The 27,757-nt window shown below is 41.3% G+C and overlaps 4 protein-coding genes across 11 annotated transcripts; 2 read left to right on the top strand and 2 right to left on the bottom strand.

The window, feature by feature from the left end:
• Positions 1-547: 547 nt before the first annotated feature.
• On the bottom strand, positions 548-11,708 carry vamp4 (vesicle-associated membrane protein 4). Of its 4 annotated transcripts, none has more exons than XM_080878655.1 (9): positions 11,431-11,708; positions 10,663-10,800; positions 9,768-9,869; positions 5,568-5,614; positions 5,204-5,254; positions 4,192-4,292; positions 2,405-2,484; positions 1,938-1,989; positions 548-1,841 (listed from the first exon to the last, which is right to left on the bottom strand). In XM_080878655.1, exons 2-9 carry the CDS (start codon positions 10,663-10,665, stop codon positions 1,816-1,818), a joined length of 462 nt encoding a protein of 153 aa, XP_080734781.1. In that variant the 5' UTR covers positions 10,666-10,800; positions 11,431-11,708; the 3' UTR covers positions 548-1,815. The 4 variants fall into 4 exon arrangements, with proteins under 4 accessions (XP_080734781.1, XP_080734782.1, XP_080734784.1 ...); XM_080878656.1 differs by having other exon boundaries at positions 11,488-11,708; XM_080878658.1 differs by lacking the exon at positions 10,663-10,800.
• On the top strand, positions 5,714-14,426 carry rangrf (RAN guanine nucleotide release factor). Of its 4 annotated transcripts, none has more exons than XM_080878651.1 (2): positions 5,714-6,547; positions 13,117-14,426. In XM_080878651.1, exons 1-2 carry the CDS (start codon positions 6,420-6,422, stop codon positions 13,709-13,711), a joined length of 723 nt encoding a protein of 240 aa, XP_080734777.1. In that variant the 5' UTR covers positions 5,714-6,419; the 3' UTR covers positions 13,712-14,426. The 4 variants fall into 4 exon arrangements, with proteins under 4 accessions (XP_080734777.1, XP_080734780.1, XP_080734779.1 ...); XM_080878654.1 differs by lacking the exon at positions 5,714-6,547 and adding an exon at positions 12,888-12,998 and having other exon boundaries at positions 13,117-14,423; XM_080878653.1 differs by lacking the exon at positions 5,714-6,547 and adding an exon at positions 12,939-12,990 and having other exon boundaries at positions 13,117-14,422.
• Positions 14,427-20,458: 6,032 nt separating this feature from the next.
• Positions 20,459-22,924, bottom strand: itpa (inosine triphosphatase (nucleoside triphosphate pyrophosphatase)). The gene is made up of 8 exons (XM_080877429.1): positions 22,826-22,924; positions 22,517-22,574; positions 22,362-22,426; positions 22,212-22,285; positions 22,089-22,120; positions 21,160-21,272; positions 21,003-21,079; positions 20,459-20,806 (listed from the first exon to the last, which is right to left on the bottom strand). The coding sequence occupies exons 1-8, from the start codon at positions 22,886-22,888 to the stop codon at positions 20,671-20,673; spliced, it is 618 nt and encodes a 205-aa protein (XP_080733555.1). The 5' UTR covers positions 22,889-22,924; the 3' UTR covers positions 20,459-20,670.
• Positions 22,925-23,034: 110 nt separating this feature from the next.
• mettl13 (methyltransferase 13, eEF1A lysine and N-terminal methyltransferase) lies at positions 23,035-27,604 on the top strand. 2 transcript variants are annotated; one of them, XM_080877428.1, is made up of 9 exons: positions 23,035-23,287; positions 24,564-24,836; positions 24,918-25,386; positions 25,474-25,673; positions 25,772-25,961; positions 26,203-26,367; positions 26,474-26,686; positions 26,786-26,917; positions 27,133-27,604. In XM_080877428.1, exons 1-9 carry the CDS (start codon positions 23,135-23,137, stop codon positions 27,423-27,425), a joined length of 2,088 nt encoding a protein of 695 aa, XP_080733554.1. In that variant the 5' UTR covers positions 23,035-23,134; the 3' UTR covers positions 27,426-27,604. The 2 variants fall into 2 exon arrangements, with proteins under 2 accessions (XP_080733554.1, XP_080733553.1); XM_080877427.1 differs by having other exon boundaries at positions 26,203-26,373.
• Positions 27,605-27,757: the final 153 nt, after the last annotated feature.

Genomic DNA, 27,757 nt, shown 5'->3' with positions numbered 1-27,757 from the left:
TTCAGGCAAGTGCATGACATGAAATGACCTCTCTCCTCTTCATAGCTGAAATTAAGTCATCCCCCCTACTGTGTGCATCACTAATGAGCACGAACTGGAATGCCATTTGCGTATGATCAATAAAAGGCAAGGTCCCTATGGGCCAATTTAATTCCTCCTCCTTTAGAAGACTTGGGTAGTGCTGGCTAAGTAAAGGGCAGAGCTGTCAGTGTGCGTTTGCGTCTACTGTCCAGGGAACGAGAGGCAGCGCGTCTGTCAGAACAATAACACCTCACGAGCTCCAGTCCCTCCAACTTTAGTGCCATCATGGGACGCCAAACTGCCAGTAAAGCCACAAGCCAATAAAACTGTCGGGTAATGAGAAGAGATAAAAGGACTTTGCAGGCTCTGTGAGCATGAGGATAGTTAAGGGTGTTTCAAAGTGGAGGTACAGCATGAGAATTACTTTTTCCCCCTCTATACATATTTCCCCATTTCCATCCATAATCATCTATTCTGACTTCCTATAAGACAGTGTACTAGTTCAGACCACAGCAAAGCAGACAAGTGCCCTTTAAAATAATTTTATTTCAGAGCAAAAAAAAAGGATCACAGTCTTCCAATGCAATGCCAGAGTATTATACATCATTACAGAATCAATATTTACAGCCAAAATAAATAAAAAAAAAAGACCATGTAGAGTTAATTCCAGACAGTTACACCTACTCTTGTTTCACAGCTCAGCTTTCACCACATAAATCACCCCCCCTCCTTATAACGTAACCATACAGTGAACCATACAATCCCTCCAACGACGACGGGAACACCAGCAGCTAAACACTTGAGCGAATAAGAAATCGAAAACGGTGGAGAAAAAGAAAAAGACAGAAGCAGCCTATAAACCAAACAGAACCATCTGCAGCGTGAGAGATGATGTAATGTCACAAGCGGGAAAACAAATTTGACAGCTGTGACCAAGCTCAGCATCTGAGAACAGAATGGTTAGGAGACATTCATAACCTTGGTGTTTTGGTTTGACATGGTTCTTCTGTACACTAACAATCTATGGTGATATTTGTTACAGAGCAGGTTCTTGTATGAATACATGTAGTTCCTTTCTAGTCTCGTGTTTCTGTGAGAACGAGGAAAGATACCTGAAAAGTGAAAGCAGTCAAAGCCACTGAAATGATTAAGAAAGAAACACCACTTTAGACCCCACAGATGAACCTCAGATGTTCTCCCACCTTGTGATGGGCAGAAAACATTCTCAGTGTCCAAGCCTCAGAGTAAGTGAGCACACAAGGAAATCGTGGGCAGACATCAGAGGTTTATCTGCTGGAAGTTCACAGCCTCTTTATATAAGACTGCTGCAGCAGAAACAGACTGGCTAAACTAAGAGATGGTTGGCATCGATTCCCTGCCTTTACAATATCGATGTATATGATGCTACATGCAGGACTTGTTGTCACGTCCTGCATGCGATATGTATCATGGAATGGAGCACTCCTTCACATTGACTAGAGGGCTGAGAGGTTTCTCCCAAACAGCACTGGTGGAATATCTCCCCATTTTTTCCCCATGTGTCCCATTTCTGGAGCTTAGTTTCAAGTTGGGGATCAAACCAAGCCTTAGTACCGACCTCACTGTAGATTTATGTGAGAATACAGTGATAAGATCTGTACTAAGTGGAAAGTAGAGACCAGATCCTTGAGGGTATACAGGATGATACTGAAGAGGGTGTGGGAAGCTGGCTGCCGCCCCCTAGCTGGAGTGGAGGATTGTGTGCAGGGGTAGCTAGAGGAAGAGGAAGGTTGTTCCCATCCTCCTCCGAAGTCACTAGCGATATCGAAGAATCACTGGAACTGATGAAGAGAAGAAAAGAAAAAGTAACAGTAAGAGAGAAGTCCCGCGCACTTTGTAAATTTACACTCTGTTCATGTATTTGGTATAATACTTACTAATGATAATCAGCAGGAGAGCAACCACCACCAGTGCAATAATCATCTTCATCTGAGAGAGAAACCACACATTAGACACAGAACACACAACGGTGAACATCTCCCGTGGAGGACCAAAAACTGTCATAATCGTAAATACATGCAAAAAATAACTCATTAAATGCATTAAAAATAACACTAAAAGTTAATGTAGGCATTCATTAATATGTAAAATGTTCATATAATTTGTATAATTTCTCCTTCATTATCCAAATGAAGGGCGCTATCATGGGGTTCAATGCTTTGCCTATTTGTAGATCAACTTTGGAAATAGCTACTTGCAGACTACAAATAACTACAGAACTTAAAACTTTTGCTAATCAAGCTGGTTTGCTAGATTACCTCCTCATTTCCATAATGAGCAGATATTTAAATGTTATCTGTGTTGCATTTAAATATATATATTAAATAAGAAATGGATGCCCCACCTTCATATCTCTCCACCACATCCTCCTGTGCAGCTGTTTGGCTCGGCTGCTGAAAGCAGAAGCGTTGTCCGATAGGCTCTCTGCAACATCACATGATTACGGCACAGATGAGTGAAGGACACGTGAGGAGGGAAGTAAATCGAAGAGGACAAAAAAAAAAAAAAAAAAAAAAAAAAGGACATCTGTTTATTAGTAAAGTAAACAATAAGCTGAATATTGTTTTCATTTTCAAACTGGATAGGGTCACTCAAGTTTTTTGGCTCGGTGTTGTGCATGTGTAGGAGTTATGTAAGACTTAACTGTGATGGTGAAGTCACTCCTCTAAACAGCTTTTTTTTTTTTTTTTTAAACCAACTCTATTGGCATCAATTGTTGTACAAGTTTCCACATTAAAACACAATGGAGCAAAAACACATTTCCTCCAGCCCTTCTCCAAACGACTCACCCGCACCGCCGATTTTCTGTTTCTTGGATACTGTTGTTAACTTTATGTTTATGCATGATAACATGAAGGTAGGGTTGAGCTCCCTAGTGTGCACTGTATTACTTATCTAAGCTTGCGTCCCTATTTAAAGTCTTTGTCTCTGCTGTTTCCATCTCCATGTTTACAACCTGTCACCACTACAGAGCAGTGCTCAGGCTTCTAAAAAGACTCTTGTGGAATTTAACCACAGACTACCTGCACATGGGTCAGAGGGCAAACTGCTAGTGTCGATTACATGATTGTAAATTTCTCACGTAAACGCAGAAGGAAGGCTGAAGGGCGACAGGCACAGCGAAGCCACAATTAGACACAGACATGTCCACATGCACAAAGACTCACATCAAAGACACACAAAGATGTGTTCCAGATGTGCGTCATTGTCTTGCTTGTCTGGTCAACACAATAGACCTAAGCTGGAGTACAATGTACAACATCTGTGTGTGTGTGTGTGTGTGTGTGTGTGTGTGTGTGTGTGTGTGTGTGTGTGTGTGTGTGTGTGTGTGTGACACCAAAAAGGAAAAAACAAAAAAACAAAAAACAAAAAACAAAAAAAAAAACAAAACAACAAGTGCAATGCAGCAATGTGTTTTCATTAGCGGCGAAAAAGATGAGCTGTGCGTGTCCAACAAAGAGCAGTAAGAGCACAGAACCTGTCGAACGCTTTAAGTTGCATACCTGGAAACAGTTACACAAGGATGCATGCAAGGTATTTTTAACATTGCATGTATGGAGCCTATTCACATGCCATCGTTGCTACTGCACACCCGAGTGTGTGCAGTAGCAACTTTGCATAATGTTAATGCTTTTATCCTTGTTAAGAGCCAAAACATTTAATATTTTAAGGTTTACAGAAATTGTTCCATTTAATTTACTTAACACACCGACACAATGTAAAGGTAGGATATCTTCAGTGCACAGTAACACTTGGCTGTTTGTTTGACTTTGGACCTTCTTACCAGTTGAATACATCTGTTAAAAACTATTCTAAATTAGTCTCACACTGTAATGAGAGCTAACCACATGCTTGCATTACCGTTAAAGTTGAGGGCATTCAACTTTAAGGTTGTTTGCATGCTACGAATGTCCAAGCCTCATTAGTAAATGACTTTCTTCTGAATTTGATGCACATAGCATCAAATTTATTAAATACCTAGGTAACCCAAAATAAAATAAGTCTGTAGGGTCTTTCTGGAAACTAAACCTTAAAACAAACAATAATAGTAATGGTATTTCCTGCCTTTCATGCTTGAGTAGTGCACACATGTCTGGTAAATATGCACACGCGGTGGCTGGTGTGTCTCACCTGACTTGTCCTGCAGGTCATCGAGTCGCTCGCCCCTCTCTATCACCTTGGAGATGTTCTCCTGCATCACATCAATCACCTCGTCGACCTGCGACTGCACCCTGAGGACACAGAATCACAACGGTAGGACCGGTCTTATTTTGGTACAGTAGAAAGATTCTCTATGTCTGGCCTTGTCCAGCTGGCAGACAATGAAAAGCCTGACAGCCTCAGCGTGACCTGTCTGCACCTGTTAGGTATCTGCAGCATTAAGTTCAAATCCTTTATTTATACTACTCATAACTGAGTATGGCATGAGTAGTTCACATTACCCTTAGGTCACCCTTATTTTAGAGTAATACCACTTGGAGGCCTGCATGGTTAACAAGCGGAAAGAAGTTGGCAAGGAAACTCACGAGGGAGGAAAAGTAATGATATAAAACTGTGGAATTTCTCTCTATAACAACTGTCTGCTCTCACTCACAATCAAACTGACTGTTTCAAACAAAAGCTCTGCAGTAAATTATCAGACTTGGCTTTCAGCTTGATTGCATGCTGAAGGTAGTATACAGTCATAAGCCAGAGCAAAACAAACAAGAAAGAAAGACATAAAAGAAGTATGAGCTGCCATCATGACACATAAACAACTACAGTGACCACAGCGGTTAAGGTTCAAGAGCCCCGTGAATTTAACATTCGTCAAATGTGCAGCTATGGCATCTAGTTTCATATGCTCACAACAATAACAAACTATAAAGTATGAATGGAGTGTGGAGAAACGAGTCAGAGTGCGAGACGATCTAAACAATGACCTCCTCTGTTCTCTGTTAGTCTGCAGAGGGACTGAGACATCCTGAGAAGGTTACACAATAACCTGCACATGATGGGTTCTCTTACACAATCTGGTAATAACCAGCAGCTTTTGGTAAACATTACGAACCATAGTTACATAACACCAATATCAAAACCAGTAATGGAAATACTACTCTGACCTCTGATTCTTTGTTGTAATGAGGTATGCGTTTGTACTTACTGCTTGATTTTGTCATTCTGAGGTCCAAACCTGGGTCCTGTTGGCCCTCTCCTGAAAAACAAGCATGGATGAAGTCAAATGTACAGACTACAAGCATGAATTGTGCTGATTAGTTAGTGTACTATGCTCTAACAATCAATATTACTCCCATAGACTGGCTGCAACTTTAGACTGGCTATTAAACTTTCTCAATTTGGTGGTTGGTTGTTTTCTCCATGCTCTAAAACCTGGTCAGTATATGTCAGAAAAACATAACATCTTCACAACCTGATTCATCTGAGCAAATTAATGCTCTACTGTTTGAAATGCAACTTAATTTTAAATATCTAATGTATTATTAATAAATTAATTAACAAACACTCACAGAAAGAAGTCTTCCTCCTCATCAGAGTCCTCCTCCAACAAATTCCTCTGTAAAAGAGAAAAAGGTCAGAGGTCACAGAAGTTGGGACTATTGCCTGCCTGATATCTACTTTGGATAAGGAGGGACTTGGTCAGAGCGCTAGTCTATAACCAATATTAAAGCCTGAGCAGATTGCTGAGGAGTAGTCCTGGTGACGAGAACTCAAGAAACTGGATGCACTTTATTCACCAAAAGGCCACAATGCTGCTTTAGGGATCAATGACAGTCTTTGACTTACTATCCTTCGAAGGTCAATACAGTGAATACAACATTAGCCCAGTGCATCGATCAGCCAAAACATTAAAACCACTAACAGATTGTCTAAATACAGTCAAACTGATCAGCTTGTTAAAAAGCAGTTGTTTGCTAGGAAACCTTGGGTCCTGGCAATTAATCAACATGTTACTTTCACACCTGAACACCCTGCCTAAACACTGATGCCAAAACAGCGCAACCCCATAGCAGCCCACTGCAGGATAATAATCCCCAGCACACTGCAAGAAAATCACCCAGGAATACAACAAGTCTGACTAATGCAGGCCCCATCCTACAAAATTCAAGTTCCACAGGATCCATGCTACAACGGGCCAAAGTTACAAAGGGCTCCAATATCAGGCTGTTGTATGGTGGCTGAAAAGTAGAGATGGACCGATCCGATATTACGTATCGGTCCGATACTGACCTAAATTACTGGATCGGATATCGGAGAAAAATAAAAAAAATGTAATCCGATCCATTAAATATCACGAAAGCACCTCACAAAACTTGCAACACGCCGTAACTCACCTCAGAACGTTAGCACGTTGGAGCAGTATGCATCACGTGATAGAGCGGCTGTGGCATGCGGGACCTGTCGGTGGTCTGGATAGCATGTGGAGCTTCGCTAGCAACCCGGCATTTCATCTCCGACAAAGTTATCCCGAGAGAAGTAAAGCAAGTGTGTAAGTCCATCTCTGAATGTTTGTAAAGCATTCCTGCGTTAAGCTTAACAAGCGACTGCCTCTCCGGCTGCTACTTCAATCATGAAACTGCTTAACGATCAGCTGATCGGCTTTTCTGTCGCGAGTCCGTGTCTCTAGTTTGCTTTTGGCCCACTTTGCACCAGAAAGAGGAAACCAGCGGCTGAACAACAGCAGCACGTTTAAGCTTGATCAGCTGTTGTTAGAATGTATTTAATATTACTTTCTACTCGAGGATCTTTTTCTACGTAGCTGACGCTGGTAACTGTGCAGGGGCGGATCTAGCAAAGTTTAGCCAGGGGGGCCGATAGGGCATTAACAGGGAAAAGGGGGCACAAAGACATACTTTTCTTTCTTATTCTCATTTAAAATGTCTACCTTTTAATAAATAATTATCTGACACCCAAAGTTTTAATTTGATGTAAAATGAATAGAAGTCAATTACTGTATATAGTAACTATTAAGTCTAATATATATACCCTAGTAAGCTATAGTACTTTTTCCTTTGGGAAGGTACCATCTGTGCAGTCTGCAATTTTGTTGAAGAAAGATGTTGAATCTATTTAATATTTCTTGAAAAATAATTGATTTCTGTGCATTTTTTTTCACACTGCATCAAATTAAGGTTGATTACGTTGATTAAGCATCATGAGGTGGCGCGTGAGGGGTGGTTCCCTATTTTTTATTTATTTATTTTTGTTGTTGCTGGGAGTTGGAACCCTATTAGTTAGGTTGCTTAATATTTATGCTAAGTACTCTTTAAAATACCAGAATAGGGAGGATGGTGCAGGTTTAAGTTTATTAGATTGATCAGTATTGCTGAACTATGAAATATTTTTTTTTGCATACAGGTATAACAGAATAGCTTTAGTGTAGTTGTTGTTTTAAACTTGAGTATGAACTTATACAAAATGCAGCAAGATATTTAAAAAACAGTTTTGTTGATTAAAAAACACTATATCGGATTCATATCGGTATCGGCAGATATCCAAATTTATGATATCGGTATCGGTCATAAAAAAGTGGTATCGTGCCATCTCTACTGAAAAGCAAAAAAAAAAAAAAAAGCTGAATTTCTGCTGGCCAAAGCCCAATAAAAACTCCTTCATCTGTTCTAAGTAGAGGTTGTTAGTGATGACCCAAAATAAGGGCATCACTAAAATAATGCATAATAATTGGAGGAACACATAACCAATATGTGTGTGTAAACACACTGCCTACTTACAAAGAGCTATGTGACTACTAAAACAGACACCCGATGTGTTTTCTTGTCTTATTTCTAAAACAGGCTCAATACAAACCCAAGCTTCTGTTGCATGACTGGCTGAATTCAGGCACACCATTAACTTTTCCCCAGATTTTGTTTTCCAGCCTGGTGCCTTGTTATTACTGGCCAGGTGGGCAGTCGTCACAGTGTGCAGCAATAAAAGTTCAAGTCTGTTGATCTAAGAATGTGATGTGTGAGAGCAGCCACTACATTACACAAGCACTGGAGTGAAATGGTTTCAGAGCAGGACGATCATTATGCTATATCACTACCCTCACCTATGGTCATGCTCTTTAGATAGTGACTAAAAGAATGAGAGTGTGAATTCAAGTGGCAGAAGTAAGCTTTCTCTCAAGGGTGGCTGGCCTCTTCTTTATATTCAAGAAGGGCTCGGAGTACAGACGCTGCTCCTCCACATCAAAAGGAGCCAGTTGAAGTGGTTGGGATGCCTCCTGTGTGAGATTTTCCAGGCATGTCCTGCCCGAAGGAGGCCACAGGGTAGACCAGGGACACACTGAAGAGATTATATCTCTCAGATAGCCAGGGAATACCTTAGTGTTCCCCTGGATAAGATGGAGGACTAGGATAGGGAGAGGGAGGTTTGGGTGGCTCTGCTTAGGCTGCTACCCCAGCGAACCGGATAAGTGGAGGAAAATGGATGAATGGATGGACAATCAGTATGCTGAGAATCCAACATAAAAATTTACAGATCAGATAAAAAAGTAAAAAGAAAAGGATGGGACAAACTGTCTGGCATCTTACGGTGAATTACGCCACAATATCCCTGCAGTGACGACAAGTCTGAGCCACTGCTGGCTGTAATCAGGTCAAAAAGCACTCTGGTGTAAATTGTTAATTATAAAGAATAAGTGAGGACAGCTGCATTGAATTCTCACAGGAGAAGAGAACGAGTCTGTTTCTTATTGGACTGAAGGCAGGTGGACTTTATCCACTGCTACTAGATACTACACAAGAAAGGTAATCGATATTAAAACCCAACAGTGTGAAATTTTTATGAGAAAGATCAATTACATTTGAATTTCATTACCTTAGCAGTAACCAAGGTTAAAATCTCAATTCTTTCAGCCATGGCATTCACCTTCTAATAACTGCGGCGCCTATGGATGCACTGTAGTGTCAATTCTGCCAGTCAATGTCGAGCCAATACAATTTATTCTCCTGTAAATAACACGGCATCTGCAAAAAATCTGTGGGAATGGTGGCCATATGATCATAAAATGCTTTATAAGTTAAGGCACTAACAATCTCCTTCTGTACAAACGTCTTTCTTTCTTTCCATTTGAGACGGCAGACGTGAAGGAAACTGTTAGCAATTATTGTAAGACAGGAGGCCGGGCACTGAAGGAAAAGCATGGGAGGTTATTTTGTTATGCAAGCCTCCCGGTAAGCTTTGCTTTGATCTCAGCTCAGCACAACAGCAAACAGGATGACACAGAGGAATGAACACAATAAAGAATAGGAGGGAGGACAGGGGAGGTGCAGGTGCGTGGGACGGGGTGATCAACCTGATGAGAACCAGACATTTGGCCGTAGCAGTTTCTAAAGCTTCACCCCTTAAAAAAAGTCGCTTTGGTTCTCTCCCCTTATTTTTGTTGTTTTTCCATTATGACTAATCTGACAAATAAACTTGGAAAAATCTACATCTGATACGGGGCTTTTTCTTGCTCAGGATGGGCTCAATCAGTCAATCCACAGTAAAAGTAATGTGTTACCCTATGAGATAGAAGTCCAGCATGTCCAATACCCTCTTGCCTAACATCTGAAGGAACAGGCTCCATCTCTCTCCAACCATGAATGGTATAAGTGGTTAAGAAAATATACTACATGTCCTACTTTACTTCTCTAACTGCAGATGCAATTTGTTGCAAACCCAAATGCCAAGCACCAGCTCCTTCATGTCTATTTGTGTCTCACCCTCTCGCTGCGAATGGATCCCGTGACCTCATCGTCATTGAGGTGTCGTTTAAACTTCGGTGGCATGTTGTCTTCAGGCTGCTCCTCCCGGTCTGGCTCCCTCTGTAGGGCAGGAGAAGAAAAATCATCAATGAAGCTTTACCACACTGTGGGAGAACTTAAAACAGAGTTAGATACCTGAATTGAGAAGATTTCAGTATTGGTAAGAGGAAAGGAGTTACAGACATAACCACATGCAGAGTTTACAAACATACTGAGAATCTAAACATTATAAATGACTAAATGTGAATTCACGGTTCAGCAATACAACTCTATTTGTTTGTTTAGCTACTTTATTTCACTCTTATTGTTCTGGATATATTGAGCCACTTTAATGCAAGACATCTGTATTCTATTTTATTCACCTGAGCTATTTTACTTTACATAGCCTGTTTACTGTATCAGGTTTAGGACTCTCAAGAGTGTAGCTCAAGATAACTGATTATTGCAGTCCCCAAAGTAATTGGATGTGATGTTGGATCAGATATTGAGTTTCCAGCTTCTCATATACAAGAAACATAATATTTTTTTAAAACAGTCCAAAAACAGATATCTTATTTTCTGTTTTAAATCCAAATCCTTCTGGTGGAGCAGGTGTTGAGTCTCACTAGATATGAAAGGAAATGTCATCATTGCTCTCCATGTAACACGGAAATGGAAAACATGCTGTTCTTCCAATTATGCACCCTGGAGTCTGTGTTTGGGTGTTTCATGCTCCAAAGAGCGAGACAAAACACACACAGATGCCTCATTAAAGGGCCTCTGTGACACTGAACTAAACAACATGTGACCCTCAGTGGTAATATAATCACAAACACACACACAACCTCTGCTAACCCAACAATACAACTTATACCATTGAATCCAGCTAGTTCTGACACAGTGGCTTTCTCAGATTCTTTTTCTGGCACTGCAGCTGGAAAACTGGGCCTTTCAGCGGTCAGGAGAGGAGAAGAGCTTTCCAGTAAACAGAGAAGAGAGGCAGGGGACAGATCTGAAGCAGGAATAGTGTGAAGAGAAAGAAGCCAGAGTTACATCTATGTAACATGTTAAGGCTCAGGCAGGAAAGCAGGATGAGTCAATTTTAAAAAACAGAAAAACAGAAAGAAAAGCAGTAATTTATTACATAAAGGAAAGGCTTGGTTTCAAATTGGAACAAAAGACCTGTGGAAATTGCTTAATGTTGGCTGTTGATTATTAATGACCCTAATCAATTAATTGATTGCAACTTTACGCAAACAGAAGAAGAATGAAAAATCAACCCCACAATCAATTTCTATCAAGGGAGGAATACCAGATGAGTAAAGCTTGGCTTGGGGTTAGGGGTTAACCCTTAGCTTGGCCGATTTCCCCCCCTTTTTTCTATTACATGTAAAGTAATAGCTTTAAGGGTCCCTCAGTTTAGCAAAGGAGTAAAACTGAACACTCAAGCTCACAATCTCATAAGCTAATTAACATTATATCACAGCCGTCAACAACTTTAGCAGGTCGAGCTATTTGACAACCTAAATCTTAGCAAATAATATTCCTGTCAACCTAATTAACAATGAAGCTTCAACTCCACAATACGAAAAACAATTTAAAAGCTACTATAGCTTAGTTACACTCTTCTTTATTATTTTACCTGTATGAAACAGGCCGCTTAGCTACCAAGCTAAGCTAAGGATGCTAACGCGGCTACCTGCTGTTTTCCACAGGATCCGCCGCTCGCTCGAAGCAGGTAAACTCCTCCACACAGAAACTCAGAAATTAACACGAAGGCTTAATGCGACTTTACGGATCTGTTTGATTCATCGCAAATGCTATCAATGACCATGAAACACGATGATCATTGTGGATGTCAGCTCTCCTCTTCCTATCTTTGCTCGGTCTGAATCAGCTGACCAGGAAATCAACACAAACAGCTGGTGGAGGAGGAGGAGAGAATGCCGCAGATGTTTGACGGCCTGCGGAAAATGTTTTACCTTACGTTCTTTTGAGAGTGAGTGAATAGTGGAATTGTACAGCGCTTTGAGAGCCCCGAAAAGCGCTATATAAATGCAATCCATTATTATTTTATGCAGTAAATATTCCACTTCTACACAGAAAGTTCAAATGGGATCAAAGTGATATATTTTTGGAAAGAAGAAAAATCTGGTCTCTTCAAAGAAACAAATAATTTTACCAATGTATTTATGGTGCCTTTACCTTATTTATTGCAAACAATCACCAGTGCTGAGACAGAGAATTGTGCCAAGGGTATTGCCACTTGTTTCTTCAAATAAATACGATAAAATAAGTTTTAGCTGATCTATAAATAGACAGGTTCTTCCGCTCTTTCTGTACATGCTTTCTTCCTTGTTACATTTGGGTTGCTTAAAAATGTTGAGCTGATAACACTGACAACTTCACATTTTCAAACAAAAAATACGTTATTTTTTTACTCACAAAGGAAAAGACTGAGTCGTTTCTTTCCCACAAATCCAATTGAGACCAAACATAATTAATATACCCAACATCTTTTAAAGGTACAATCCACCCTCCCAAAAAAAGTTGAAAAAAAAGTTGAATCCGTATCCAAGGTGTAATTTATCACATAAAGGCAAAGTCTGATTTCAAATTGGAACAAAAGACCTGTGGAAACTGCATAGTTATGGCTGCTGATTATTAATGAACCTAATCAATTCATGCAACAAAAAAATTAATGTAAATCAATTTATCCATCTTTTTACCTCGTTAAGGGAGTCTTTTGTTTATTTGTGTCATTTGTCATTTGTGTCATTTCCAGGTAATTTGAAAGAAAGTTGAATCTGGCTATGAAACAGAAAGCAGGAGTGGGATCATATAAGTTTATACTTATCCTTTTAGCACAAAATTTGTGTTACTTTTATGCAGATGAATAATATATTGGGAACTTTGTTTTGTTGAACGTCCACGTCATTTGGACATTCAGCATTTAAATGTTCGAATTAAACCTACTTATATCTTTCTTTCTTTTTTTGCTATGTATGTTATGAGCTTTAAAACAAAATCAGAAATTTTAGATTTTTATTTTTTAAGTTTATTCTGCGAAATCGTCTCTGTCGAGGTCTGCCACACCTGTAGGTGGCAGCAGCGTGTTTGTTATAATGGCAAAAAAAAAAAGCCACACGCGCAAGAAGAAGATTAAGTTTTCACCGGAACCACATTGAGCGTGCAGTGGGAGGTGAGTTGGTGAGCTGCAGATGTGTGTTTATAAGCTTCTTTTTTTTTCCTTTACAATTTTTGTTAAGTAGGTGGTGTTTATATGGGTGGAGACGGTCTCACCTGTGGTGTTTCTTTCTGTTTACAGGCTTCACAGAGAAATGCAGAGTGCAGCAGGCAGCGCTAACGAGGCTCATCCTCTGTTTGGAGGAGCCCTGTCAGCTGTGATCCCTCACAGCGCCACAGACATCAGCGAGCTGAGGGAAATCCCGGACAACCAGGAGGTGTTTGCCCACGCCCACACAGACCAGAGCCTGATCGTCGAGTTGGTGGAGTACCAGGGTCAGGTGGCTGACCAGGATGCAGCCAGGTACCACTTTGAGGACATCGCGGGTAGCAACAAAGCTCTGGAGCCGGGGGCTTTTGAAGTGACCAGTGTTGTGGCTCTTCCCAAATCTGAGCTGTCCCTGTCAGAGTGCAGCACTGCGTGGATGCTGTCTGGGACTCAGTGCGTCTCTAAGTTCAATGAAGAAGCAAGGAATTCAGTGACCATCCACTTGGGCCTGTTCCGTCTGCCGCAGTTCTCCACAGATGTCCTCATAACATTTAATGACCCGCAGAGTATCAGCCCTGAGAGCAGCAGTGCCTGTGCAGTGGGGACACACCAACAGCCCTGGATGGTGAAGGACTTCCAGCACCTCGTACAGACTCTGACTCTGCATAACCCTGGGGTCTTCGGGTAGAGCAAGTCCACTTTTATGATGTGGTGTCTCTCGGTCTCTCTCCCTGGGGGACATTAACAACATTTTTAAAAGGCAGGCTGGTTATAGACTATATTTTTGAAATTCTGAGCTTATTCTGTTTGCATCAAATGTCACACAACACATCTCCCCCGGTGGAATAGACCCTTTATTTAAAGCCACCTTCCCCCTATACCATAATGCAGTTGCTATCTTTTTAAAAAGTGCTATTATGGGGGGAAATGCTTTGTTGAATAACCTCATAGTTAAACTTTTTTAAATCTCTCAATCAGTTCAGTAGTTAATTACATATTTTAAGAATATTTTATGCATGGCGTCAATGCTATGGTCTGTTTTAGGGCTGAGATATAGTCAGATGTATGTTTTGATGCAAATAAAGTTTTCAGAGAGCAGCAGTCATGCTTCTTCCCTGAAACACAGGAGTCCCTGTTATGCTTTGTTCTATTTAAAAACTGAACTATTGTTTAGTTTTATTTAAAGTTCAAATGATTGGTATGTACCATGCCACTATATTCTGTAGTAAATCTCACATATTGGATTAATATGAGCAAGTTATCGTTCATTTGAAGACATTTCCTTTCCACGTAAAGGTACAGTTGGGTCTTGAAATGTTTACAAGGTGATAAAATTTCAAAATCAACTTTAATTTAAGGGCTGAAACAAAAACAATTAAATGTTGAAAAAATTAATGACTTTATTATACATGTCTGGAATTATTTGTCTCATTCTCTCTGTATTTTACTCTAAAACACTGCTGTTGTACTCAAGCATGTTTTATGCAGACTTACTTATTTTATTTAAACTTTATTTATACAGGTAGTCCTATTGAGACTCAGTGTCTCATTTACAAGAGAGACCTGTTTCAGACAAGACACAAGTAAATTAGAAATGACTAACGAAGAGAAATACCTTATTCTTATGTATAAATCGCAGTCTTCCCCTTAGGACTACTTGATTTTAAGTTTGTAACACTCAGCTTCTGATATGCTCTTTATACTGGCTGTTTTTACAGTACAGTGGTGATAAAAGTAGTGCCAAAAGTCATTGTACAAGTCAGAAGGTTTTGGCTAAAATTAGATCCCAACATCTCTCTGGAGAAGTTAAAAACAGGAAAATATTCATGGAGCCCTCTGTGCCTCCACAGAGAGCTCCATGGTTTTGTCATAAACAGTGAAAATGGAGAGGAGCAGTCCCAGCAGGAATATGTATTAGGTCAACTGTTTCCATCATGCACACCAGTGACCTCATGGTGGATTAATTCATTAGTCTGAACCCTAAAATCCCTTGGAGACACTTCATTCAAGAGTGAGTTTGGTGAAACCAAATTTATAGAGTGGAATATGGCCTCTATTAAGTGTCCTTCTGCAGTCAGTTTTTTTTTTTAGATTTCAGCATTGTAAGTCATGTGGTGTATAATCAAAGCCTTTTCCAGGTACACGTGTTATTGTAGGAAGAAAATTTTTTTTTAACTTGAATCTGCTGTTAAATAAAACTTGTCACAGCAGGAGAATTCAGGTGAGTCGTGCATAACAAATAAAAATGAAGTAAAGTCTGTCTCCCCAGTGCCACATCAAGCCCTCCCTCTCCTCTGGCACAACCACGACTGATTAAGAATCTTGTAAAGTCAGGCGTCCTTTCCTCTCAGTGATCCCTAAGCAGCACATTCCTTCTTTAACCAAAGCATACTCTCTTATTAGAACAGCAAGTTTCCTTGAATAAGCATTGTGTTGGTTCTGTTTGTAATAAAGAATGAAAACATCCTGTGTTTCCCCATGAGGGCTTTGGGGAAAGGTATTTGATTTGCAGGTCATGTCAGGAGACGCTTTTCCAGCTACCATGGGCTTTCAGTGCCTGGAAAAAAGCCTACTACTGACGGGCTCCTGGGCAAGTTCTATAGTCTCCAGGTTTTTGGCTTGCAATGCTTGTCGTATGCACATGAGTGAGAGTCAGTTTCAAACAAAAGAACCATTGTCTGTTTCTGCCATGGTAAAGGAAATTGAAATATAAGAAATATAGTCACAAATTTAAAAAAAAGAATAGATATATAAGATAAGATAAGATAAGATAACCTTTATTAGTCCCACACGTGGGAAATTTGTTTTGTCACAGCAGGAAGTGGACAGTGCAAAAGTTATGAGGCAAAAATTAGAATACAATAAGAATAAATACAGTACACAACTGTACAGAATAGAATAAAATAAAATACTATATACAGTAGAATAAAATAAATATACAATAAGATAAAAATAGAATACAAATACAAATACTATACAACTGAGTAAAAATACAACGATGACAGAAAGGATTATTGCACTTAGTATTATTGGATATGTATGGATGTGTGTGCTTGATCAGTTAAAGTCTTTATTATGGAGTCTGACAGCAGTGGGGAGGAAAGACCTGCGAAATCTCTCCGTCCCACACCGTGGGTGCCGCAGTCTCCCACTGAAGGAGCTGCTCAGTGCTGTCACAGTTTGCTGCATGGGGTGGGAGATGTTGTCCATCAGGGATGACAGCTTAGCCGCCGTTCTCCTGTCACTCACCACCTCCACTGGGTCCAGAGGGCATCCTAGAACAGAGCTGGCCCTTTGGATCACCCTGTTCAGTCTCTTCCTGTCCCCAGCAGAGATGCTGCCGCCCCAGCAGACCACGCCATAAAAGATAGCAGAAGCCACAACAGAGTCATAGAATTTCTTCAGGAGTGTAAATATATGTAAATATATGTAAATGGAAAAATATGTAAAAATATGTAAATGGAAAATGGCGCTTTACACAATCAGTCATCCACACACTGGTGATGGCAAGCTACATTGTAGCCACAGCTGCCCTGGGGCGCACTGACAGAGGCGAGGCTGCCGGACACTTTTCTTCCAACTCTTGAGCCACGATCAATATACATATATATATATATATATATATGTATATTAGGGGTGCAACGATACTCGTATCGATATTGAACCGTTCGATACAGTGCTTTCGGTTCGGTACGCATATGTATCGAACAATACAAAATTTGTAATTTATTTTATCAACTTTCCTTCTGACGATGCTGTCTGTGTTGAGCGCTCAGTAAATCTGCGTTCGACTACTCAGCCTAGGCTGCACTGTCGAGCGCAGATCCACTGAGCGCTCAACACAGACAGCATCATCAGAAGGACGAGCGCAGGGCAAGCTAGCGAGACAGAAGTTAAGCTCTCCTTGCAACATGGCAAATTGAACCTTCCCCACCCTCATTCAGATGTGGCGTTTGGAATTATTTTGGTTTTCATGTGACGTATGACCCTGAAGGTAAGCGCGTCATGGACTAAAGTAAAACAGTATGTTGGATGTGCCACGCAATGCTCAATTACATGGGTGGGAACTAGTGTGTTAGCGAGCAGTTAGCTCGTTAAAGTGTTAGCCGTCTAGCCCCACGCAGGGGTAGCTCGATAACGGAGCACTAGTGGGAACACAACGAATATGACTGCACATTTACGCCGACATCATCCTAGTGCAAAGACAAGTGGAAGCAGACAAAAACAACAAGCATGCATGTTACAAACTTTACCCGAGTCATTTAGACAGCCGTTAGCACATGATTCTCCTTATGGGGACCTGATATGTTTAATATTGTGGCGAGCTCAGATAAGGAGGAGAGGGAGGTGTCGTTTGGTCTTGCTTCCCGTGAGCTAGCCAGGGAGCACAGCCGTTTATTGACATCTGCAGAAGAACACTGCCGCTAGCTAACTGCTCAGCGCGGCAACCGCACAGCCACAACAACAACACACAGGGCGCCCTCTGACCCCGGAAGGACACTCCGTCGCAGCGAGAGGGCGTCACCCGTCACTATGGCAACATAAACAAAACATAACTGTACAAACAGAACCCCGAACAGCCCTGACCCGCTACAATATGCTGCTGAGAATATAGCCCAGAAGAAGCGTATAGTATAGCTTTTATTTTGGAAAGAGCCATTTCTCTGTAATAAACTCTCTTTTCCAAAGATGAGTGACTCCTCAATCAGATACAGGTGTTACCGCGCCAGATCCGCGGCCCCGAACCGTAGTAAGGAAACCTCTGGCAGTTACTTGAAGGTTCCGTAACTGACTCGTAGCCGGCAACAGCTTACTATACAGGTCAACTCCGCTAGCAAAAAGATCGAAGGAGGCGTAGGAAACTGCTTCACCGAACTTTATTTCTTCTCTAAGGCACGAACACAGCGTACAGTGGGCTGAAACAGTTTACTCACAGCGAGCATCGCCGACACAACTCTGGCTGTCGAGGGAGTTATTATATTCCTTTTATTTATTTTCTTTCTGTCTCTTCTGTAGCTAACCGTTACTTTTTCCCCTTCTCCGCTCTCTCTCTTCACACACACACACCAGGCAGTCCCGCTACACACATCCCGAATACATTTCCCATCAGGCTTCATCCTTAAAGGGCCATGCCTGTAACACAGGGCTTGCAAAATCGGGCTAGCGATTTTTCCAGTCGGGCTACCAAAATCTATCTCTGCCCTGCCCGTCGGGCTATTGTAGGAAGGAAAAATATATGTCAATGCTTTTGCATTCTTTCGGAAATGTAGCTGGGTAATTATGTCATTGGCATCGGTGAGCCACTGTCAATATGTGACATATTGAAATCGCGTTTGAATTTGCGCTTGTTTTTTGCTTTCACTTTGCAAATATCCAGGTGCCTTCTTTTGGCGCACCGCCGATCACGACAGGCGGGGGAAAAGTCACTCGGGTCAGAACATGGGGTGCCACCATCATCCCACTTCTGACACCAATGTGGCGAGCTCAGACAACGAGGAGACGGAGGTGTTGTTTGGTCTTGCTTCCCGTGAGCTAGCCAGGGAGCACAGCCGTTTATTGACATCTGCAGAAGAACACTGCCGCTAGCTAACTGCTCAGCGCGGCAACCGCACAGCAACAACAACAACACACAGGGCGCCCTCTGACCCCGGAAGGACACACCGTCGCAGCAAGAGGGCGTCACCCGTCACTATGGCAACATAAACAAAACATAACTGTACAAACAGAACCCCGAACAGCCCTGACCCGCTACAATATGCTGCTGAGAATATAGCCCAGAAGAAGCGTATAGTATAGCTTTTATTTTGGAAAGAGCCATTTCTCTGTAATAAACTCTCTTTTCCAAAGATGAGTGATTCCTCAATCAGATATATTTATTTTTTTAATTATTTTTGTTTCAGCAACATTAAATTTAAAAACTGTACTTTTGAGTTAAAATATATATTTATAATTTTATTAAATGACAAATTAAAAAGGCATGAACATTTTTTTTGTATCGAAAAAATATCGAACCGAGACACCAAAGTATCGAACCGAACCGTGAATTTTGTGTATCGTTGCACCCCTAATGTATATATATGTGTGTGTGTGTGTGTGTGTATATATATATATATATATATATATATATATATATATATATATATATATTTATATTTTTATTTATTTATTTTCCTATTCCAGAAATCAGTATCTGGATTACAACATTTTTTTTAAAACTCTGTCCAAAAACTTTAAATCTGAATGGCTTTTTAAGAAAATTCAGAAACTTTAGCATTATTAATCTCTATAGTTTGGATGGTACCAGGAGTAGAACTCTTTTTCTTGGAAACAGATTTTTTAAGTGCTGCAGACACTCTTTAGTACAAAAAAGGCAAGAAAAAATGAGCTGCAAGTAGTACTAAAGTAAGTAAAGTGGAGTGAATGAAATATATTGTGAGATTTCTACATATGAGGCTGAAGACACTTAGAAATCTACATAAATAGACCCCAGGGACGACATAACACATTATCAGCCAAAAACTGTATCATATTAAAATCATGAATATTGTTCCTGTTAGTAGGCTTGGACAGTGTATTGAAATTTAGGTATCATGCCCTTATCATACCTTTCAAATGATCCAACATTCACACAGACAGTGGGGCTTTGATTAATGCTTCAGCACTTACAGTAATTGTTTTGTCTTTTACCTCTAGTAACCTGAAGCCTGGCAGGCAGACTTCGTATTCTGGGAAAAACTGGTAATGTTTCCTGACGAGAACAAAACAGCTCCCATGTTCTTTTTTTTTTTTGCAACTTGTTATTTCAACTCCCAAATGAGAGTCAGAGGTCTAGGGAAACAGGGTGGTCGGTCCTGTGTTTGCACTTTTATTTCTGAAACTGTTACTTTTACTGATTATCAATGTTATTAACTAGATGGGAAAATTTTACAGTGTGCAGTGCTTCATGTAGGAAAGATAAGTGAGAACAATACACAACTGATTCAAGTGATTGAAGTGATTAAACAGTTGGTAACAGTAGAAGCAGACACATGCTTCTACTGCTGTGGAAGCATGCATCACTGATTCAATACATGTGGGAGATATTAGTCACAGGTGTATGCATAGTTCCTGCTTGGAGGCTTTCACTTCATGGGTCATTTATAACCCAAGATTCTTTGTTATCACTGTGGTGTTTGTACTGAACACCCCGCTCTCCCTTTCAGGGACCCTCCCCTCTCTGGACTCTAGCCCTGTGCTTCCCTCCCCAAATCCAGGAGCCAGTCTCAGCCACAGAGGAGTCTGCTGCTCTCATCAGGACCCTGGAGCTCTTGTTTTTTATGAATTATACTCTTCCTCAGTCTATCTCTGTCAGTCCTTGGAAGCAAAAACTCAGAAGGTTGTCTCAGAGTATCCAAGAGGTAATATTCAAAGAGAAATGTTCACATGGACTATTGCATTTGTTCAAAACCATTTATTAAAATATAAGAGAAAACAGATATTACGCAGCACTTTGCCCGCTTAAGAGACTACGGGTACGCATCAAAAATGTTTTATCTTTTGTATTTTTCTGGGCTAACAAACAGTGTCTTATTAAGGAATATTTTCTCCCTTTATATTTGATGCATAATACTGCAACTTCAAAGCCTGAAGTTGGAGCAAAAGTTATCTTTAGTCTTCCTCCTTTTTCTTCTTCTTGGTCTGTGGTGTGGTATTGTTGGTTTGCGAGAAATACTCAGACATGGCAGCAAGCGCCCGGTACCGGTGGGAGATTGAATTTTTAACTTCTTTGGGCAGTTCAGCATAGCTGCAGAGAAGTGAGAAGAAATTAGTAGTGAAAATTATTATTTGATACAAATGTTAAATAATAACAGTAATACTTCATCCCAAGTGCACCGCATGAAGCAAAAAGGATTTTGTATGGTTGATAATGCAGAGGCAGTGTGTTAACCTCTGGCTCCCCTTGTTGGTCGAAAGGGGGAAATGCAAATTGTTTTGCTTACGTTTTGTCATATCCATCTGGCTGGAAACAGGGATCCCAGCCAAAGTCTCGAGGCCCTCTGGGTTCTACAATGCACCCCTGAAAATACCACAGGAGTCAATTCAAAATGCACGCACAAAAACACAAACACCAGGACAGATTTACAGAGACAGACTGACCTCTGTTTTCCCTCTGAAGAGCTGAATGGGTTCATCTTTCCCAGCAGAGTACGCAAAAGTGCAGAGAGCCCATGCAGATTTATCCTCAAATCCAGCTAGAAGTTTGTACAAGCCTAAAACGTATTTTAAAAATAATAATTTAAAGAGAAAAAAACAACAACAACAACAAAAAAAACAAACAACACCCCTCAAAAGTCAAGACTAGTTTTTCTAAAGAAGCTCTGCATAATACCAGAATGTTGATTTGGTTTATGTGAAGTGACCGTGCGACTTCTTCAGTATCAGCTGACTGCAGGTTTATAAACAGATTGTAAAATTTAACTATTAAGGTGCTTGCATAAGAATGAGCCACACGATCAGTTGATGACTGCTGATATGCAAATATGAATGGCCATGAGTACTACTAACAAAGAACTGGGGAATGGCTCCAATCACGGCATTGTAAGATGGTAGGAGATTTACTTTTAGAACTGAGGAAGGGGGCCTCTATTTTTATATCAATGCCCTCCTCGCTCAAACCTTCATTCTTTCCTGTCCAGAATCTGCACATCTTCATCAAAAGATTGGCCTCTGGCTTGTAAGTGTAGACTGCCAAGTTCTGGCCTGCTTAGGTAACACTTCCGTGCAACATGCCTAGCCAGCAGTTCTTTGGTTTTTCTGAAGAAAATTCTAATTGGCATATCTGGTCACGTGAGTCATTGTTAAGCAATGGTGCTGATCTTTATGCAACCGTACTGTCTATAAGGTTTGGGAGCCTGCAGTGAAGTCATCTGGATAAGGGATGACAGGTTTCTCCAATTGAAAGCAATCTGCCCAAATGAACTGAATCAACTTTCTGGGATTTCCTAACTTGATTATCAAGCATTCATCAAGCTCTGAATACATTTGTTTAAAAAACACATTTTGATAGCATTTATTTCATTACTTACCTTCTGGTTTGAGTTTTTCCAGGAACCATTTACTATGGAAACAGATATTTGTTTTAAAATTGACGCTCACTATCACTATGTAAGATGATACCGTTGAATACATACTTTAGATAGTTGACTTACATGTAAGGACCAGGTAATCCCCCCAAAGCTCTGAAACATAGACAGGTGTCCTCTACTATGACTGGTCCATCAATCTGAATTGGGGGGGGCGGGGGTGTTAAGGCACTGTCTTTAATTAATACGTGATATGGCAGTGGTATTACATTGTACCTGTCGTGCAGCCTCCTTACACTTCTGTATGGAGATCTCATCTGGCTCTCCCTGGTATTCAGGCACTGCATAAAGAAAATTTTGCAAAAGCAATGACCACATAATTTTAATGTATTTATTTTTCTTTAGCCGGTGGTGTTACTTTTGATACTCACAGTCGATCTTTTTCGCCACTAGTTTGTAGGGAAACTTGTCGCCCAGTATCTGAATGACCTGATGGATCACAAACAAGCAGACGAAGCATAAATCTTCATAAATCTTGTGAGGCCTTTTTGTGGCAAACGAAACAAGGGATTTCTGGATTAAGTTACTGCTCCAGTCTCAATCTCACTTTAACTAGCTAGCTCAACATGCAGCATGAAAAGGACCGTTAAATGAACACTATTCTTCCTGGAACGGATTAGAAAGGCCACTCCGACCGTAAACATACAATCCATCTCAGGTATGAAGTATTTGTTTCTTACTTCTTCAAGTTTTTTTGCGTTCCCTGTCACGAAAACCACAGACCTTCCAGCGGGTACCGCCATGATGAATTGAACCCGGATGACTAACAACAGCGAACCGAGCACTTCCACATATGCAGCGACCAATAACAGCAACTCTGAAAGCCTCAGCCAATCATCGTTAAATCTGTAGGGGCACTCCACCAATCAGCAAGCGGTACTGGAAGCAATGTTGTCCGGGTGGAAATCAGAGCCAAGTGCCATGTGTAGAAGTGGCTGTAGGTAAAGTTACGGTAAAATCTGCAACGTTTTGAACCATCACAGACGACCATGAGTCTTTTACCTCGCACCGCCGAGGAGTTCAGCTCTGCTGAGTACTGGGAGAAGTTTTTTAAGAAGAGAGGGGAGAAGGCTTTTGAATGGTATGGAGACTACAACAAACTGTGCGGTGTGCTGCACAAATACATCAAAGTCCAAGATAAGGTAAATTGGGTGACGAAGGGGTTTGGCGAAACACTCACTGTTTCTTTTAATACTGCATTAAGAAATTTAGTTTGCCACATGATTTCAAGAGCAACAGTGATATGCAGAGCTGCAGTAACTACAGAGAGCTGATGTGCCAGATCATCAAGATTGAGGAGAGAACTGATGATCAGCAAGCAACAGTATGCCTTTATAAAGAGAAAGAACACTACAGAGGCAATGTTTGTTTTGAGTGTTTTAATGGAGAAATATAGAGAAGGTCTGAAGGAGTAGCACTGTGCTTTAGAGAAAGCATATGATAGGGAGTCAAGAAAGTAACTGTGGTACTATGTGAGGAAGTCAGGAGAAGTATGGTAGGGTAATGCAGACATATATGAGGTGTCCGGTAGGGGTGACAGATTGGTTGAAGGTGGGGGTGGGATTACATCGGGGATCTGTTTTGAGCCCCTTCTTGTTTGCTGTGGTGATGAATAGATTGACCGTTGATGTCGGGCAGGAATTTCTGCAGATGACAGACACATGACCTGTGGTGAGAGTAGGGATGCAGACGGGAGGGAGCCTTGAGAGATCCAGTATTCTCTGGATAGAAGCCCAATGAAAGTCAGTGAAACGAGACAGAATACATGTTTGTGAGTGAGAGGGAGATAGGTGTAAAGAGGAAGAGGCGTAAAGGTTGCAAGTTTAAAAAGTTGGGGGCAATGAACAGTGAACAAGAGAGATGAAGTGGGGTGGAGAATTTTCAGGGTAATTTGTAACAGAATTATGAAAGCAAGAATGAAAGTGAAGGTTTACAAGATGGGACTGAGACCTGCTATGATGTATATTCTGAAGACAGTGGCACTAACAAAAAGATAGGAGGCCGACCTGGAGGCAGAAGAGTTGAGTGTATCAGAGGAAAAACGCAGGTCAAGCAGTTTGGAGACAAAGTCAGAGAAGCAAGGACGGGTTTGGACCTTTACAGAGAAGAGATGGTGGATATATTGGACAAAGAATGCTGAATATGAAGCTGTCAGGCAGGAAGAAAAGAGAAAGACTTCAGAGAAGGTTCATGGATGTAGTGAAAGTGGACATAGGAGGATGTGAGGGACTGGATGAGATGGAAGCAGGTCATCTGCTCTGATGACACCTAAATAGGAAAGCTGAGCAAAGAAGAAAAGTTTACCAAATCATCCACCTCCTGAAATGTTTATATACTTGGGTGTTGCTAACACTGATTGTGCCTTGGTATATTTCTTGCCTTGATAAGTGACCGCTAGGCTTTATTTCTGTCCTTCAGGTGCTGGTGGTTGGTTGTGGTAACTCTGAGCTGAGTGAACAGATGTATGATGTTGGCTACAAGCATCTGACCAATATAGACATTAGTGAGACTGTGGTCAACAACATGAACCAGCGAAATGCTGAGCGCAGGCCAGGCCTTACCTTCCATCAGGTGGATGCTACTAAAACTCCATATGAGGATGCAAGCTATCAGGCTGCTCTGGACAAGGGCACCTTAGATGCTATGGCATCTGAAGAAGAAGGAGCTTTGGCCAGGAACATGCTCACAGAGGTGAGAAGCAGGTTGATCAGGCTGTGCATCATCAATATACACCTCTGCATGAACTTCACTGTATTTTTCTTGTGTTTCCAGGTGGGTCGTGTGCTAAGTGTCGGGGGTCGTTATGTCTGTGTGACACTGGCTCAGGAGAGCGTGATCAAGTTGGCTGTGGAGCATTTTGTTCAGCTCGGCTGGGCAGTGAGGCTCCACTGCCTGCAGGAAGAAAACAGGACAGAGGAAGACTCGTTTGCTCTGCCTGTTTTTGTTCTGGTTTGCACCAAGTTCCGTCAGCCTATGCCCACACCCATTCTTGAGATGTGCCTCGGAGAGGATGGAGCCCCTGTCCGTCACACGCATGTTTCTGAACTGTTGTCAGCTGTGAGGGAGCATCAGGCTTACTCCGTCTTGAGAAAGAGGCTCCGGACGAACACTGATGCCAACTCAAACCTCTCACTCACGCTCTGCCATGCAAAGACCGGCCTTCCCAGATACACTCTTACAATACAAGATTCTCCACCAGGTGCTAAGGTTCCAAGAGCAAACCAGTTTGCTATATTTATCGGTGAGCCCAGGCTTCAATTCATCAAGTTTCTGCCTTCTAATGGAATTGGGTGTATTTAGTCCTTTGATTTGTTGTTTGTTTTGTCAGTTCCTCAAGGGAGTGAGACAGCCTGGCTCTACAGCTCTGGTGAGGGGCGGAGGCAGCTAGCAGCCAGTGCTAACTTTCGGCGCTTGGTTATTGTATCAATGCACAGGAATCAGGAGTACACAGAGATGCAAGCTGTCCAGTCAGAACTCTCACCAGTGGTGATGGACCTGGCTCCCCCGGGTATGCCAGCCAACCACCAGGTAACCACTCATAAGCATCCCTTTTTTAAAAACATGCTATGTAAAATATTAACAGTCTAAAGAAGCACTTTCCTTTGTGCTCTTTTCCCTGTTTTCAGGTGCCATTTCTGTCTGTGGGAGGTGACCTTGGCTGGCGAGAGGAGGTTAGCAGGGGAGTGAGTCAGCTGAGTGGGGAGTATTGCGTGGAGAATGTCAAAGGAGAGGACGGAGAACTGTATCGCCGACTTGTTTTCCTGTCTAATGCTGCCCTTGTCCAATCAGAGAGCCGTCTGGTCTCATCAAATACAGGTAATGTCTTGTACTTTCCTGATTTGTTTCACTTAATAATAAAGTATTTTTTATGAATGGTCTTTTTACAAGTAAATAATTAACCTACTGAGCACAACCAATGATGCACAGACATACAGTATAGGGAGATTACCAGTTAATACCAGAATGCATGAAACTGAGCAAACCAAAACGCAAAAGGAAAAAACAGAAGATGTTGAAGTTGTACAGCTCTTAATTTTATTGTTTTGTATTTGGGCAGCGACAAGTCAGAAGAAAAAGAACAAAAGGAAGGCCAAGGCATCAGCAGCTCCAGTAGCATCTTCAACCTCCATGACTGTGGACAGTGGCTTCCTCTGCTGTGCTCACCATGAAGTCATGGTGGCTTGTCTTGCTATGCTTGGCGTGGGCATACCACAGAACAAAGGTGTGTGTATGTAGGAAGAACCTATCATGTAATTCATGCATTTATCACTCTTCAGTTGCTCTAAAATATCACATTCAATTAAACTTCATTCCCTAATCCTTCCTAGACATCCCAGTGTCAGTGCTCCTGGTGGGGCTCGGTGGAGGAGGCCTTCCACAGTTTCTGCGGGACTTTATGCCCAATGTAACTATTGAAGTTGTGGAACTAGACCCAGTTGTGTTGGAGGTAGCTAAACAATGGTTCGGGTTTCAACCAGATGACCGTTTGACTGTCACTCTTGGGGATGGTCTGGAACGCATTTGTGCACTGGAAAAAGAAGGTCAGTGAGGGTGTGGATTACAGTGCAATTAAAAGTAATCCAGTGAATATAATGGTTCATCGGTATTAAAAATAAAGTATGTTTTTTCCTTTTCTCTAGGTGGTCATTTGTTTGATGCCATCATGTTTGATGTAGACAATAAAGATAGCACTCTGGGTATGAGCTGTCCTCCTGCTGCCTTTATAGAAACCCCAATCCTGCAGAAAGTCCGTAACTTGCTAACTCCCAGAGGTACAGAATCATTTTAAAATACTTTATCTCTTATGCTTAAATCTTATCTTTTTTGCTAAATTGATGTGACACTTGCAACCAAAATAAAATAGACTAATAAACAGCCATACTTTTATCAGTCTCAAATATGACATGTTACTTTTTGATACAAACAGTTTATCAAAGTTATGTGCTTAGTTTTCAAGTAATATCCTTTCTTTATCTCTCCCTGCCAGGTCTGTTCATACTGAACCTTGCATGTCGAGACCCAGCCTTGAGGAAAAGCGTGCTTGAGCGTGTCAGCGGCGTGTTTCCCACCATCCTGTCTCGAAAGATCGAGGAAGAGATAAATGAAGTCCTTCTGTGCACTCGTGGTGAAAAGGAGACAACGGACGCCACCCACATTTTGCCATCCTTAAACCAGGCAGCCAAGAATCTGCAGAGTGCACTGTGCTCCAGCGGGACTGAACCCAGCCGTAGGCCGCATATAGACATTGCAGAGTTGCTAAAAGACTTGAGAATAGTGTGAAGCATGTTTGTGACCATTGAGGGCTGAGGTTAACCACGTGTCGGGACAGTGTTTGAGATTGTACGACAAACATATTAAAATATGGGAAAAAGTGCTTTGACTTTGCCATTCAGTACAATGTCATTTAAAGTGTACATGTGTAACATAAGCAGTCACAAATAAACGTTTTATCCTTTAAACTTAAGTAGTAGAGTGGTACTGAAACTATTCTAACTATGCTGTTCGATGTCATAGATGGGACTGCATTATTTCACCACTAAATGCCTTCACTTTCTCTTTTACTTGTCTGTTTTCCATTGCACTGCACAGTGCTGGCTCCCTGCTCTGGTGAA

The sequence above is a fragment of the Rhamphochromis sp. 'chilingali' genome (assembly GCF_963969265.1).
Source record: "Rhamphochromis sp. 'chilingali' genome assembly, chromosome: 3".
NCBI lineage: Eukaryota > Metazoa > Chordata > Actinopteri > Cichliformes > Cichlidae > Rhamphochromis > Rhamphochromis sp. 'chilingali'.
The sequence above is the reverse complement of the archived record's forward strand: the minus strand, read 5'-3'. Positions and strand labels throughout refer to the sequence as shown.